Here is a 14799-nt window from a genome sequence, read left to right on the forward strand (position 1 = left end):
TGGAGTCCCTACTTGGGAACATAAGCTTGATTACAACATTATTCCCAGTGAGAGAAAATGACTTGCTGCAAAATATTTGATGCAAAGTGTGACAAATGCTTCTTCTGACAGGTTAGGACTTCAGTCCTGAATTTCTGAAATACCTGAGTAAAGATCCTTCCCTTCCCTGTTCTTCCTTCCTGAATAAACATATGAAATGAGCAAAATAAACACAGCAGAGACTTAAGTAAAACAAACATTTAAAAAAATTTAATTCGCGAAATACACTGCAGTGTGGATGCGTGTCTGAATATGCATAGAAAAATATCTGGAAGGATACATATTAAATTGTTAACAGGTTACCATGGGGGTGTGGAACTGGGTTAGAGTGAGGGAAGTGCTCTTACTTGTAAATTCATATGCTTCTGTTTATTTGAAATTTTACAGTGAGAATTCACCACTTTTATAATAATCAAACCCATCAAAACCATAACAGAAAATTTAATTAAAAAAATAAAAATAGTAACGAGTAGAAATAACACACAAATTCATGGCAGTCTTAAGGCAGTGGCAGTATGGAGAATCAAATCGCACGGCACGCTTTTCCACTAACACTGGTGGTAGATACAATTGTGTATGATAATCAAACAAACAACATAAAAGAAGCCACTTTCAGTAGCATCCTGTTGTAAAAAGCATCCCTGGGGTCAGAGTCCTTGAGTAGTAGACCCTTCGAGGTGGACATTCAAACAGAAAGCAGGGCTTAACTACTCCTGGACGATCTACAGGAAAACATGTCAATCTGAAAACTTCAGGCAAAAGAAAGAGCCACACAGAAGTAACTTTGGAATGCTTGAACAGTTAACCACAGGCCGGAAACTGGGGGAACAAGAACCACCCAGCCCAGACCCAAAACTTAATCACCAAAACTTGGCAATCTATGGATGTAGAATGGGGATATCTATGTATCCATTTAATTATCATTTCTCCCACAATTCCTCAATCTGTGCAATGATTTTAACCTAAAAATTCTGCAATTTTAGTTGGAATGAAGTTAATTCCATTTAGATAAGGTTTACTTTCCAGTTGAAAGACCGGAGAAACTCGAGACTAAGGATTTTCCATTGTTCACTTTTTTCCTCACAACTATTTCTAATTGCGTAATGAACATTTTGGAATTCTGTATTTAAAGAAATATTTTTTCCCCTGTTCTAGTTTTTTTCTCCTTTCATTGAGGTCATCACAGACAGCAGACTTTTTACTGTTAAGAACTTTTTCTTTCAACAAAAAGGATTCTTTAAGTGACTAGCGGGCTAATGGTTAAATACCTTCCTCAGAGTCAGAACTGGATAGGATCCATCTTTGGCAAGCTACACAGTTAAGAGCTTAACTAATAGAATTTTCCATTTTGCCGGAAGTCCGTTCTTGACCTAGGGGTCAAAGGCTTACGGCAAGATTATGCTTGTTGCCTAAGTGAGCAATATGTGAAATCTGACAAGAAATTTATCAGAAAATTATTATAAATAGCAGAGATCGAGGTGTAAAGTCATAATAGCCCTCCCATTTTTGAAAGGTAACAACATCTGGAATGTTTTTGTTGCCAAATGGATTACACTATTTTCATTAGAAAAAAAACAGTGAAAGATTCATATTTAGCATGATGCCTGCTACACAGTAAACATTCAATAAAAATCAGCTCCACAATTAACAATAGATTAAAACAATGAACAAGAATACTTGAACCCACAATGAGGAGAAAATCTTCAAAGTAATTTCCTAGAGTGTGTATTTAAATACAAAGTCTGAGCTCACAGAGAGCAGCAAGGGACTCTGCATTTTCTGGGTCTATCCTCTGGGCCCGAGCATAGAACTCAGCAGCTTGCCTCTTTTCTCCCTCCAGCTTATAAACAAACCCCAGGGCACATAAACTCTGCACATCTGAAGCATCGTGACTAAGTCTCTTGACAGCCAGTTTCTTCAGAGCACTTGTTAGTTTGGTCCGGAGGAGTGACCGGTCTCTAAGCTTCAAGGCCTCTGCATAGTGGTGGATGGCAGTACTTTCTGATTTACAGTGAAATTCCTGAAAGCGGCCATAGTAATAGTGGATCTGATGTCTGTGATCATCAGTTATGTTCTCCAGGTGAAGGGCTTTCTGGAAAACGTCTTCAGCCTTGCTATACTGGCCTCCCTCAGCGTACATGTTGGCCAGGTCCGTGTAGGCAAATGCAAACGTGGAGTCTCGTTCCACAGCTGCTTTGAAATGAGAGAGAGCCATCGCAATAAGCCTGTCGACTCTCAGTTTATCCTCCCCTTTAGGCCTGTTGCACGTGTCCTTCTTGACCTGGATCATTTGTGCCCTATAGCAGAGTCCCATCTGGTGATGCAGGAACGAGGACGTGGGCGTCGCCTTCAAGCCCTTTTTCAAAAGTCCAAGAGCTTCGTCCCAGGATTTTTTTCTCCTGTAGAATTTGGCTGCATAACGAAGGACGTAAGGTTGGGAAGCTATCTGGTCCAGGATTTCTTCAATGTACCTTTCCCCTTCAGCTTCTGCATGGACATCTTGAAGCTTCAGCGCCAGTAAAACCTTCATGTAGGCGTTATCTGGGTTCAGGGTGACAGCCTTCCTCAGCGGGCCCAGAGACAGGCTCCTTGCAGGCCCTCCTCTGTTACCATCATCCAGCCGATACACCGTGACGGCGTAGCCAATGCTGAATTCTGGATTGTCAGGTTCCGCTTCCAGAGCCTTCTCAAAAGCCGCTTTAGCCTTCTGGTAATACTTTCCTCCAAATTTCAAGAATGCCCACCCTTTTTCACATTCAATCTCAGGACTCTCCAACTTGTAGTCAGAAGGACTGGACCGTTTCTTGCAGACGGCCCCTATCTTGTCTAAATGCCTCTGTGCCTCCTTAAGCTGGTCCGTGTGATAGTACACCCAGGCATAGTTTCCCCAAGTGACCAGACGCCGTATTTCTTCTTTGTCCGGGTGTTCTCTCCAGGTTATGTCTTCTGCTTGTTCCAAGCACGCCAGGGCATCTTCATTTTGCCCTTTTAGGTGTTTCACATAGGCCAATAGGTTGTAAAGAGTGAGTCTGGATTCTGTGGTGAGAAACTCAAGCTGCTGCCCGATTGTATTTTCCACATCAAACAGAATGTCTTCCTTAAGTAAATTCCATGTAAAGTGACATTCCAACTCTAACAGAATGGCCTTCAGGGGGTCCTTAGGCATTTCACTGTCAAAGATAAAGTCGTTTTTAAATTTTTGAAGAACTGAATCATTGTTTAAACCTCTAACACTGTTCTCTGCTTAGCAACCAAACCAGTCTTCTACTGGAATTTACACTTGAAGCACTGGGCCCCTGTAACTTTATATTGGTTTCCTCTGGGTCCAGTTACATTCTAGAAATATTTCATTAAATTCTCATTGCAAAGCCAGTTCTGAAAGACAGCAGGGTTTTCTGCATCACAGGGTATCAATTTCCTTTTGGCAGTCACTAGCCCCCAGGTACCACCTTTTTTTTTTTTTTTTAACTTTATTTATTTTTGAGAGAGAGCAAGAGCCAGGGAGGGGCAGAGAGAGAGGGGAGAGAGAATCCCTAGCAGGCTCCGCACTGTTAGTGCAGAGCCCAACGCAGGGCTCAAACTCATGACCTGAGCTGAAATCAAGAGTCGGATGTGTAACCAACTGAGCCACCCACACGTCAGTACTGGGCATATTTTTACAGAGAGGAATTTATGATTATGATTATGATTTTTTAAATGTTTATTTTTGAGAGAGAGAGAGAGGGCATAAGAGGGGGAGGGACAGAGAGACAGAGACAGAGACAGAGGATCTGAAGCAGGCTCTGCTCTGACAGCAGTGAGCCTGACATGGGGCCCAAACTCACACATCATGAGATCATGACTAAGCTGAAGTTGGACACTCAACCAACTGAGCTACTCAGGCGCCCCTACAGAGACAAATTTAGGGACGCCTGGGTGGCTCAGTCGGTTAAGCATCTGACTTTGGCTCAGGTCATGATCTTGTGGTTCACAAATTTGAGCCCTGTGTTGGGCTCTGTGGTGACAGCCCAGAGCCTGGAGCCTGCTTCAAATTCTGTGTCTCCCTCTCTCTCTGCCCCTCCCCTGCTCGTGTTCTGTCTCTGTCTCTAAATCAATCAATCAATCAATCAGAGAGGAATTTAAATGTTTTGTCTAACAGCTTGAAAATTAAAAATAATAGATCTATAAACAGTAACGAATATAAAAATTCCATTTCTGCATTATGAGTAGGAAGGGAGAGAAGAATATGTGAGAAATAAGAAAAAGAAGTTCACTGGAGGAGACACAGAAGCCATATCAATGTATCATTTTTTTTTTAAATTTTTTTTTCAACGTTTTTTATTCATTTTTGGGACAGAGAGAGACAGAGCGTGAACGGGGGAGGGGCAGAGAGAGAGGGAGACACAGAATCGGAAACAGGTTCCAGGCTCCGAGCCATCAGCCCAGAGCCTGACGCGGGGCTCGAACTCACGGACCGCGAGATCGTGACCTGGCTGAAGTCGGGATGCTTAACCGACTGCGCCACCCAGGCGCCCCTCAATGTATCATTTTTGAGGAGGAAGGAAGAAAGCGAGGGAGAGCGGGATGGGGTGGGGTGGGAAACCCCAGGGAGAGAAAGGCCCAGAAACAGACAGGAACAGGTATACCAAGAGATGAGGAAAGCATGATTTGAGATAGATAACAAGGAGAGCAGCAGAGAGTTCAAGAAAGATGGGGAGGGGCACCTGGGTGGCTCAGTCGGTTGAGCCTCTGACTTTGGCTCAGGTCATGATCTCACAGCTTGTGAGTTCAAGCCCAGCGCTGGGCTCTGTGCTGACAGCTTGGAGCCTGGAGCCTGCTTCAGATTCTGTGTCTCCCTCTCTCTTTGCCCCTAACCCACTCGCATTCTGTCTCTCTCTCAAAAATAAATAAACATTAAAAAAAATTTTTTTTTAAAAAAGAAAGATCGGGAAAGGACAAAAGGAGGGTGGGTAATGTGTAGGTTTTGCTGTCAAATCCCACAACCTTCTGGCCTCTCGGGTTGTGGGCAACAATAAAGACTAAGACCTATTATTAACTCATCAGCTCCCTCAATATTCACTTCATAAATATTTGCTGAGCTCCCTTTGTACAACGCACAGTGTAACTCTGCAGAGCCCATTGGAAACATGATCTCAGAAACTAGGAAGAGGAAGAGGAAAGGAAGGGCTAGGAAATACTTATTCATTAGGGACAGCCTTCTCTGTGCGAGATCTCGTCAATAACCCTGGGGATGTAACCCTGAGCGAGACACAGCTCTGCTCATGGAGAGCTTATGTTATAAGTCACTGGTCAGTTACAGCTTAGCATTCCAACCAAGGTCTGTGAAAGTGACCCAGGAAGTGCACACAGTCCAGTGCTGTGGACATCTGTGGCTCTGGCTTGGTGAGGATCCCTTCTCTTGGTTTTCCTTTCTGGAACATGCTCTTCCTCTACTCTCAGTCCATGTGATTTGAGATGGGCCGTCCACCATTCACTCCAATCTGGGAAGGCGCAAGATATTCCAGCCGTTCCCTGGTCCCAGTGATTCACTCAGAGGTAGTCCAATTAAAATATAATTTTGCTGAGGGGCACCTAGGTAGCTTAGTCTGTTAAGCATCTGACTTCAGGTCATGATCTCACAGTTGGTGAGGTCGAGCCCCACGTTGGGCTCTGTGCTGACAGCTTGGAGCCTGGACCCTGCTTCGGATTCTGCGTCTCCCTGTCTCTCTGCCCCTCGCCAGCTGGTGCTTGCTTTCTCTCTCAATAATAGATGAATAAACAAATATATAATATTATATGTAATTAATATTAATACAATATAATAATATATAAAAATTGTATTATATATAATTAGTATTAATCAGTATAATTAATATATGCAACATGTAATTATAATTAATATAATTAATTGTAATACTTATATATGATTAATATATAATTTAAATATATATTAATATATATTAGTTCATATATATATTTTAATATATATATAATTTTACTGAAACTAGGTCTCTTCCTTCTGAAAAGTGTAAGCTGGTAGAATATAAGCTTGGAGCTGCTAGTGGCCATCTTTCCAGACTTAGGGACAGCCTACCTGAGAAGGGATCTAACACAGCAGAAAGCAGAGCTCAGACAGGAGGAAGGACAGACGGCTTATGCCAGTGACTAAAGAGTCTTGCCTGGATCACCCTGTCTACCCCTGAACTTCTGTTTACTTAAAGACATAGCTTCTCTCTCCTTTGTTTAAGCTGGTTTGAATTAGGTTTCTACTGTCTGCAACTGATGAAATCCTGAGTAATATTCCTAGTTTTATTTGTTTGTTTTGCTGATGGTAGTGGTGAGACAGTCAAGAAAGACATTCTACATCTACTACTGGCCATAATTAAGAAATTCGCAGAAAAAAAAATTCCTTAAATCTTCTCTCAAACAGAGAAGTTCCCTGCTTACGTGTGTGTATTTCTGTTTCTGTTGCACACGGGATCCCCACCCTCTTGTATGTAAAATATAAACCTATTTGTACAAATGTTTATGGGAACTACAGTAATATTTCCATCAAAACATTTGTTGACCACCTCATGTCACACATGCCAGGCAGTATCCTAGTTGTATCCTAGATATAGTAGTGAGCGAGTAAGTTAGAAAAAGGCCCTTTCCTCATGGTAATTTCATTCTGGAAGAGGAGGGAACAAAAGGAGGTGAAAGAAAAGAAACATGGAAACAAATCAATATGGAAACAAATGGAAAGTATAATTCCAGATAGTGATAAGTGTTAAAAAGAAAAAATAATCAGAGTAATGGTATTAAGAGGTGGTGGTTGGAGGCGGGGGGAGGTACTTTAGTTACGATTGTGAAGAAATAGCCCTTGTAAAAAGGGGCAATTGAAATAATCAGATCCCAACAGTGGAACAGAGGCAGTCATAGAAGATCTGAGGGCAGAATGGTCTAAGCCACTGCTTCTCTACCAGGGTGCTTTTGCTCCCGGGAGACATTTGGTAATGTCTGGAGACAATCTGGTTGTCACACTGGGTGGGTCAAGACCAGGGATGCTGCTAACTATCCTGCAGTGCACGGGTAGGTCCCAGTCACCGTGAATTATCCAGCCCAAAATGTCAATCATGCTGAGGTTGAGAAACCCTGGTTGGGGCTGAGGGACCAGCAAGTGCAAAGGCCCTGATGTGGGAACAGACTTGGAGTGTTCAGGGGACAGAAGGAAGAAGGGTTAAGTGGAAGGTGAGGCATGGCAGTAGCAGGAACAGAAGGTGCAGGCTTGCAGTCCATGACAAGGAATATTAATTTTACAATAATTCTAATGGGAAGCCATTACAGGGAGATTTTTAAGTAGGGAAATGATAATGTTTGATACAGGCCTAAAAGATGTGCCTCTGGGGGCACCTGGTGGCTCAGTCTGTTGAGCGTCCAACTCTTGATCTCAGCTCAGGTCTTGATCTCAGGGTTGTGAGTTCAGGCCCTGTGTTGGGCTATTGGGCTCTGCACTGGGCATGGAGCCTACTAAAAAACAAGATAAAACAAAAAACAAAACACTAAATGTATATTATATATATGTGTGTGTATATATATATATATATATATATATATATATATATATATATATCAGCATCATTTACATTAGCCAAATTATGGAAGTAGCCCAAGTGTCCATTGATAGATGAATGGATAAAGATGTGGATACATATACAATGGAATATTACTCATCCATAAAAAAGGATGCAATCTTGCCATTTGCAACAACATGGGTGGACCTAGAGAGTATAATGCTAAGTGAAATAAGTCAGAGACAGACAAATACCATACGATTTCACTCATATGTGAAATTTAAGAAACAAATGAACAAAAAAAAGACTCTTTTTAAAAATGTTTATTTATTTTGAGAGAGACAGAGAGAGCAACGCATGCACGAGTGGGGGAAGGGGAAAGAGAGAAGGCGACAGAGAATCTCAAGCAGGCTCCCCAATCAGCATGAAGCCTGATGTGGGTCTCAATCCCATGACCGCGAGATCATGATCTAAGGCAATATCAAGCGTTGGACACTCAACTGACTAAGCCACCCAGGTGCCCCCCAAAACCAGACTCTTAAATACAGAGAACAAACTGGTGGTTGCCAGAGGGGAGGTAGGTGAGGGGATGGGTGAAGTAGATTTAAAAAAAGGGAAAAGGAAAAAAGGAAAAAAAATCCATGATATTATGGAAGCCTAAGGAAGAAATATTTATTTCAGGAAGGAGAGATGGATGTTCGATATGTACAATGACTCTAAGAGGTTGAGTGATTGAGGACAGAGAAGAGATTACTGGGCTGGAGCAAAGCTGTGGGGAACCCTGATGAGCATTTTACTAAAAAGGTAGGGATGAAAACATTACTAGTTGGGTGGGGGTGGGGGGTGGACAATGGGAGGTGGAATAGTGGATACGGGGAATAGAGGTCGCTCCTTTCAAGGAATTTTACTATTAAGGGAATAGACAAATAGAGCTACATCTGGAGGGGGGTTGGCGGAACTGTCAAAAACATTTTTAATCATGAAATTTTTAATGACTTAATGATATGCCCGTGGGAATGATCCAGTATCAAGGGAGAAAATGACGCTTGTAGGAGAGAGGTGGGCATAACTGCGAGAAAGATGGAACATGAAGCAGAAGTGAAGCTATACAATGTTAATACATCTTTATCTCCAGACTCAGACTCCTAACCGTGGTCGCCATGCCTTTCTTCATCTGTCCTGTGTCTACTTCTATAGCCTCATTTTGTACAATCTCCTCTCCTTCATTGCCCTCCGGTCATACTGGCCTTTAAAAAAGTTTCTTTCCTCTGCCAGGTCTGTATCCTCAGGGCATCTGCACCTGCTTTTTACACCCTCAGTCTCTGAACTCTTCCTAAGAGAGGTCTAGGGATTGCTCACTCTCATGATTCTGGTCTTGGCTCAAATGTGAGGTCTTCCAAGAGGGGTATCTCTGACCACTCTAGCTAACACTGCACCCCTGCCTTGCCAGCCACCCTACAGTATAGTATTTCTCATTTTCCTGTCCTGCATAGCAGGAGAAGAGTGCTTTGAATCAAATAAGAGACTGAGGCTTTACAGTGAATCGACCAAGTCTTTAGGAATTGTGAAGGGGCTGCCTTAATTAGCCAAAAGTGACAGAAGAGTTAGAGAACTGGATTAGTGGCACAACGAGTAGTAGTAATTGGACAGATAAAACCATTTCATATTTACAACCAAATATACTATTCCATGAACAGTTTTCCAACTTTTATAGAAACTAAATTTAATCCTTAGTGACTTAATATTATCTTTAGTACACATTTAAGTTAATTTGCAATTAATTTCAATTTTATATATTTTTTCATGTTTATTCTCACTCTCCGTGTATATACATACACACCAATATACAGGTCCCACACTTTAGTGACTACAGGTTCTAGCCAGAGCTTGCCCACAGAAATTCTTGCCATGATGGAGATGTTCTTATCCATGCTCTGCAATATGATGGACACTAGCCACAAGTGACCATGATCACTTGAAATGTGGCTAGGATGCCTGAGGAACTGGATTTTAAATTTCGTTTACTTTTAATTAATTTAAATAACTGTATATGACCAGCGGCTCCTGTGTGAGACAGGACACTGGAGACACTTGGGCCTGTCGGACTTTAATGGAATAAAAGAGCTCCCACACACCAGGTTAGAGCTCTCCTTTAACTTAAAATCTCTGCCATTTTATTCAAGGTGAAGAACTAAATTAGATGGCAAATAAAGATGGATTTGAAAAAAACAACCTTATACACACGAGCTGGGCTCATTGCAGATTTGGCTCAATGGTGTAAATGTTACACTATTTATAATAGACTGTCTGAAATCAGAGGAGAACTCCACAAACAAGGAAACCTGAAGTTGCCATGCATCACTAGCTTACTGCACGCCAGGCAGTGCGCCAGGCACTTACAAATTACATTTAATTTTTATGCCATTTTATTATTTTCACAATTTTGTGGATGAGGAGTAGGGGACAGAGTTTATATTACATGTCCGAGGTTACTCAGCTCTAACGTGGCTGAGCTCAGAATCAAACCTAGCTCTGCCTGACTCAAAGCTCAATACTGTTAAACTACCTCTTTTTACCATAAAAATTGGAGGTGGTTTTGTTTTTTGTTTGTTTGTTTGTTTGTTTGTTTTAGAATAGTTTGCTTTAAAATACAGGATACATGCAATGTATTTAAAATTCACCTTGGGGCGCCTGGGTGGCTCGGTCAGTTGGGTGGCTGACTTGGGCTCAGGTCATAATCTCGCAGTTGGTGAGTTCGAGCCCGGCGTGGGGCTCTGTGCTGTCAGCTCAGAGCCTGGAGCCTGCTTCGGATTCTGTATCTCCTCTCTCTCTGTCCCTCCCCCACTCGTGTTCTGTTTCTCTCTGTCTCTCTCTCTCTCTCTCAAAAAATAAATCAACATAAAAAAAAAAGAAGTTCAGTTGGCATCTCAAATACACACATGCAATACAGAAACCTGGGCGCCTTGATCCTGTACCTCCTGTCTTCCCCATCTTGTTTGGCACCTCTTAGTTCCACAGGCCAAATAACCTAGGAGTAATCTTTGATCCCTCTATTCCTCCTCTCCCAACCCCTCATCCATTCCAGTACGAAGTTCTGTTAATTCTGTCACATCTCAAATCCATCCACTTCTCTCCACTTCCACTGCTGTTTTCCTCCTCTGAACCACAATCACCTTTCCTTTGAGCTGGGGCAAAACTCTGGTCTCCCTGCTTCCTTCTGGTCTTGATTCCCCAATACAGCCCTAGTATATTTTTGAAAATGTAAACTGGATCATGTAAGTCTCCCACTTACAATCTCCCAAGGGCTACCCAACACCCTTAGATATTAATACAGCCCTTGCCAGGTCCTACAAGTCCCTAAAGGACCTGGCCTTGCCTACCCATCCGACCTTTTCCCTCCTACTGTCCTCCACATTCACTGTCATTTTAGACATTTTGACTTTTCTTCCTATCTCAAACACATCAAGTTCAAGGACTTTTATACCTGTTGTTTTTACTCGGGATGCTCTGCTTCTAAATCTTTGCATGCCTAGCTCTTTCTTGTAACTCGGCTCAAATATGCCCTACCCCAGAGGGTGCCTGAGGCAGAACCATCTAAAATAGACCCCTCTGTTCTAGGTCACTCTCTTAGCCCATTACACTTATTTTCCTTACAGCTCTGTTCACTTTCTGAATTATATTATTTACTCATTTATCTATTGTATGTGGATTTCCCCCATTTAAATAAAAGCCCTATGAAAATAGGGGCCTTGTTTTGATCTTACTTTTTGCACCTCTGTGTCCCAGCATCTAGTTATTATTCCAGGCAGATAATGGAAGCTCACTAAATAAATATTTGTTGAATGAATGACAGTGTAGTCACATACTAGCAGCTTCTGACGTGTCCAGCCCAGAGGTTGGGCTTAGCATCAAAAGCACCTGGATACCTGATGAGGAGTTCCTGCTAGTCCCTCCCTTCCTGCTGATGGCTCCAAACTACCTCCCACCTCCCACTTCAATTCTCCCCACCCCACTTGTCTTTGTATCTTGGCATGCGCTCCGTCTGGCTCTGTGTTTGGATTTTGAATACAGGGTTTGGGCTGTCTTTTACGGTCCTGACTGGGAAACCTGGTATGATCATCCCTCGGTAGTTAGTTGTTCCTTTCTCTGGTGCAACGTCACCAAAATTTTGGGCAAGACCTCCCCTTAGCAGCCTGTCCAGACCCATGGCGATCTGGGCTTACCGGCCCCCTGCCCGTGGGCAGAGTGAAATGCACATCCGCTTCTGCTGCAGAGGTTTACACCGGCCCAGCCCAAGGAGGCTGAGGAGACCGCCTCGGGCAATAGGAATGTGGCCGTGACAGTGACATCTCAAAGGGACGTTCACTCAGCCACTGAAGTGCTTCGCTCAGACTCGGTGGAATTTATACACAACTGGATACCATGATAAGTTTTACTTCTAAACCCAGTCTACTTAACCTTTAAACTTTGTCTCTGGGAAGCTGGCAGAGAGAGGCTCTTGTGTCTGAAGAGGCGACATTTATCTTTAGGCAATTTTGAGTTTTAGCCAGGAAGGAGCAGTCTTTCGTTGTCCCCAGTGGGGTCCGCTCCTGTTCCACATACAGTGCACCCCCTTTTCCTTCTTGTTTCTTCTGGCACCCCCCCCCCCCCGAACTCCCTCCCTTCTTAAACTTGTTGGAAGTGGGGCGCTTATTCAATTTCCTCTTCTGCTTCACGTAATAGTAATCAACATTAGCAAAACTCTTCATGCTAAGCAATGAACTCTTTCCGCGGTCCTAAGATTGGGTGCCATTAAGTTTTACGAATAAGAAACGGACTCAGAGTTTACAAAATGTTCTGGGCATCCAAGAGGAGGTGTTCAGAGTCACGACTTCGAACAAGGTTTTAGCCTCCCGTCCCTCAACTCATTTAAATGCGGAGGTTCACCGATCGGGCGCAGGGCAGGCTGCGGAAGCCTGGGGATCCAAAGCGGGTGAGAAGCATCCTGCCCCGCGCGTCAGCTGGTAAAGGAGACAGCCTCAGGATCCGCGCAAAACAGCCGACGGGGCGGACCAGCAGGAGTCGGTGGCTCCCGGGAAGGGAAGAACTCAGACCCCGAGGTCAGAAAGGCACCTGGGCAGAAGCAGCAGACCCGGTGACGAGTCGCGTCCGCCGGCTCCCCTCCCGGTCCCGGGACTGGGGCTGCCCTTCCCTCGGCGGGGACCGGGCTCGCGGGGGCAACCTAAACCCGACGCCCGTGCGGCCTGGAAGGGCCCCGGCGCTGCGCGGGCCACGGAGTCCAAGGCCTACGCGGAGTTTGGGAGCAGAAGCGGAGAAAACCCTCACCTCGTGGTGGTTGTGGACCGTCCCGGCCGGCGGCAGTCCCCTCGGGCTTTCCGCTCTAGAAGTGGAGCCCCAGCTGCGGAGCGCGCGCTCCAGGGCGCCGGCAGGCGCGGGAGTGCGGGCGGGAGGGCGCGGAGTGCGCGGGGGCGTGCGCGCGTGCAGGCGGGAGGGCGCGGAGTGCGCGCGGACGGGAGCGCGGAAGTGCCGGCGGCGCGGGAGTGCGCTTCCCTCCGGGCGTCAGCTGCGCGCTCTCTGAGGCTAGGAGTTGGCTTTTGTAAAGGCGGCATCCGAACGGGAAATGGAACGTAGATGGTGTCTCAGCTTCCCGACCCGGCGGAGTCCAGCTCCAAGAAACGGAAACGTCTGCAAGAGCTGAGTGGGGCCGGGGAGAGGTTTGTGAGACTCCGGGCGGTGCGGTGTGGTATTTGCAGCGGGGCCTCTGGCTTTGATCTGGGCTCTCGCCTGCCTTGCTGAGTCCTCGTGCCCCTCCCCCCCGCCCCCCCTCTCTTTTTAAATAAAGTGACGGGAGATTGCTCCGCGTTATTTCTGTTGCAAGGGTGGCAGCGATGCTCTTTTCGTCTTTCTGCATCCTAAGCGGAAAGAAGTCTCTGCTTCTCGTCTTGATTCAACAAACAACACAGGTGCACTACCCATGGGGTAAAGTTAGAGAAACTTGGGAGTCAAAATGCATACACATTTTAAAATTTGATAGCTATTGCTTAATAACTTTGCGGAGAGATTTATACACCCCTCCCTGGAGTTGTAGGACAGTGCTTGCCTTCTGTGCCCTTGCCAACCGTGCTTCGCCTAACAACTTCTAATAAAGATCAGGGTGGTATCAGGAATCTGAGCCGAAAATGCCAAATACCCACACACTAAAATTTTTGTCCCCCTGTGACTTCAGTCATTCTTTCGTGGATTCAGTGAACCGCATTGAACAACTGCTAAGAGGCAGACGTTGTGCAAGACACAGGCAATGCAGCAATGAAAAAACAGACAAAGGATCTACCTTCGAGTACTTCATTCCTAGTGTGGGAGATAAAGATAATAAAGAACAAATAAAGTATTGTGTGTGAGATGGTGCTATGGAGAAAAAGCATGGAGAGGGTTACAGTGCCGGGCGTTTCACCGTTATAAATATGGTGGGGAGGAAAGATTTCACTGGGTCAGTGACATTTGAGTAAAGATCTGAAGCAGGTGAAGGAGAGAGTGGTTATGGGGCCAGGGAAGAATGGTTCAGGCGGGGGAAGCAGTAGGTACAAACCCCAGGGAGGTGGGAACATACTTGCCATAAATGGATGGTGTGGCTGGAGCAGTAAGGGTAGGGGGGAGGTCTTAAGAAATGAGATCAGAGGAAGAATGGCATGGGCCTGAAGCCTACTGTAATGTTTAACTTAAGCAGGAAGCTGCATTTTATTTTTTTTTAAATTTTATTTATTATGTATGTATGTGTGTATGTATGTATGTATGTATTTTTGAGAGAGAGAGTGAGAGCGAGCAGGGGAGGGACAGAGTGAGAAAGAGAATCCCAAACAGGCTCTGTGCTGTCAACATGGAGAGTGAGGTGGAGCTCGGTCTCACGAACCCTGAGATCATGACCTGAACTGAAATCAAGAGTCTGACACTTAACCAACTGAGCCACCCAGGCATCCTTTATTTTGTTTTTAAAAAATGTTTATTTATTTTGAGAGAAAGAGTGAGAGAGGCAGGCAGAGAATCCCAAGTGGGGTTCGATCCCACGATCAGTGAGATCATGACCTGAGCTGAGACAGAGTGAGTCAACTGACTGAGCCACCCAGGTGCCTCAAGGAAGCTTCATTTTAGAAAAGGTACCGAACAGTTTGCTGTGGGTGGAAGAATAAAGCCAGAATACCCTCCTTATCAAGGATGTAGAAAAATTTAATGG

At 44.6% G+C, this 14799-nt stretch overlaps 1 protein-coding gene and 1 long non-coding RNA gene across 9 annotated transcripts in view; one reads left to right on the plus strand and one right to left on the minus strand.

Moving 5' to 3' along the window:
* Positions 1–227: 227 nt before the first annotated feature.
* LOC132685518 (interferon-induced protein with tetratricopeptide repeats 5-like) lies at positions 228–13286 on the minus strand. Of its 6 annotated transcripts, none has more exons than XM_060642952.3 (3): positions 12897–13009; positions 7411–7524; positions 228–3209 (listed from the first exon to the last, which is right to left on the minus strand). In XM_060642952.3, exon 3 carries the CDS (start codon positions 3203–3205, stop codon positions 1769–1771), a length of 1437 nt encoding a protein of 478 aa, XP_060498935.3. In that variant the 5' UTR covers positions 3206–3209; positions 7411–7524; positions 12897–13009; the 3' UTR covers positions 228–1768. The 6 variants fall into 6 exon arrangements, with proteins under 6 accessions (XP_060498935.3, XP_060498934.3, XP_060498931.3 ...); XM_060642951.3 differs by having other exon boundaries at positions 7411–7527; positions 12897–13006; XM_060642948.3 differs by lacking the exon at positions 12897–13009 and adding an exon at positions 11795–12875 and having other exon boundaries at positions 7411–7527.
* Positions 8303–14799, plus strand: part of LOC132685522 (uncharacterized) — a 68945-nt gene continuing 62448 nt past the window's right edge. For all 3 annotated transcript variants that reach the window (XR_014135390.1, XR_014135389.1, XR_014135391.1), the window contains exon 1: positions 8303–8375. This is a non-coding gene — a long non-coding RNA (uncharacterized LOC132685522). The remainder of the gene's footprint in view (positions 8376–14799) is intronic.

Source organism: Panthera onca, chromosome D2 (assembly GCF_046562875.1).
Source record: "Panthera onca isolate mPanOnc1 chromosome D2, mPanOnc1 haplotype 2, whole genome shotgun sequence".
NCBI lineage: Eukaryota > Metazoa > Chordata > Mammalia > Carnivora > Felidae > Panthera > Panthera onca.

Bases quoted from the DNA above. Each gene is read 5' to 3' on its own strand.
- LOC132685518 (XM_060642947.3), bottom strand. From the start codon at position 13,180: ATGCCGCCTTTACAAAAGCCAACTCCTAGCCTCAGAGAGCGCGCAGCT. The intron at 3,210-12,896 runs GTGAGGGTTTTC...TATCTTTGACAG, and splicing joins CGGTCCACAACCACCACGAG to TGAAATGCCTAAGGACCCCC.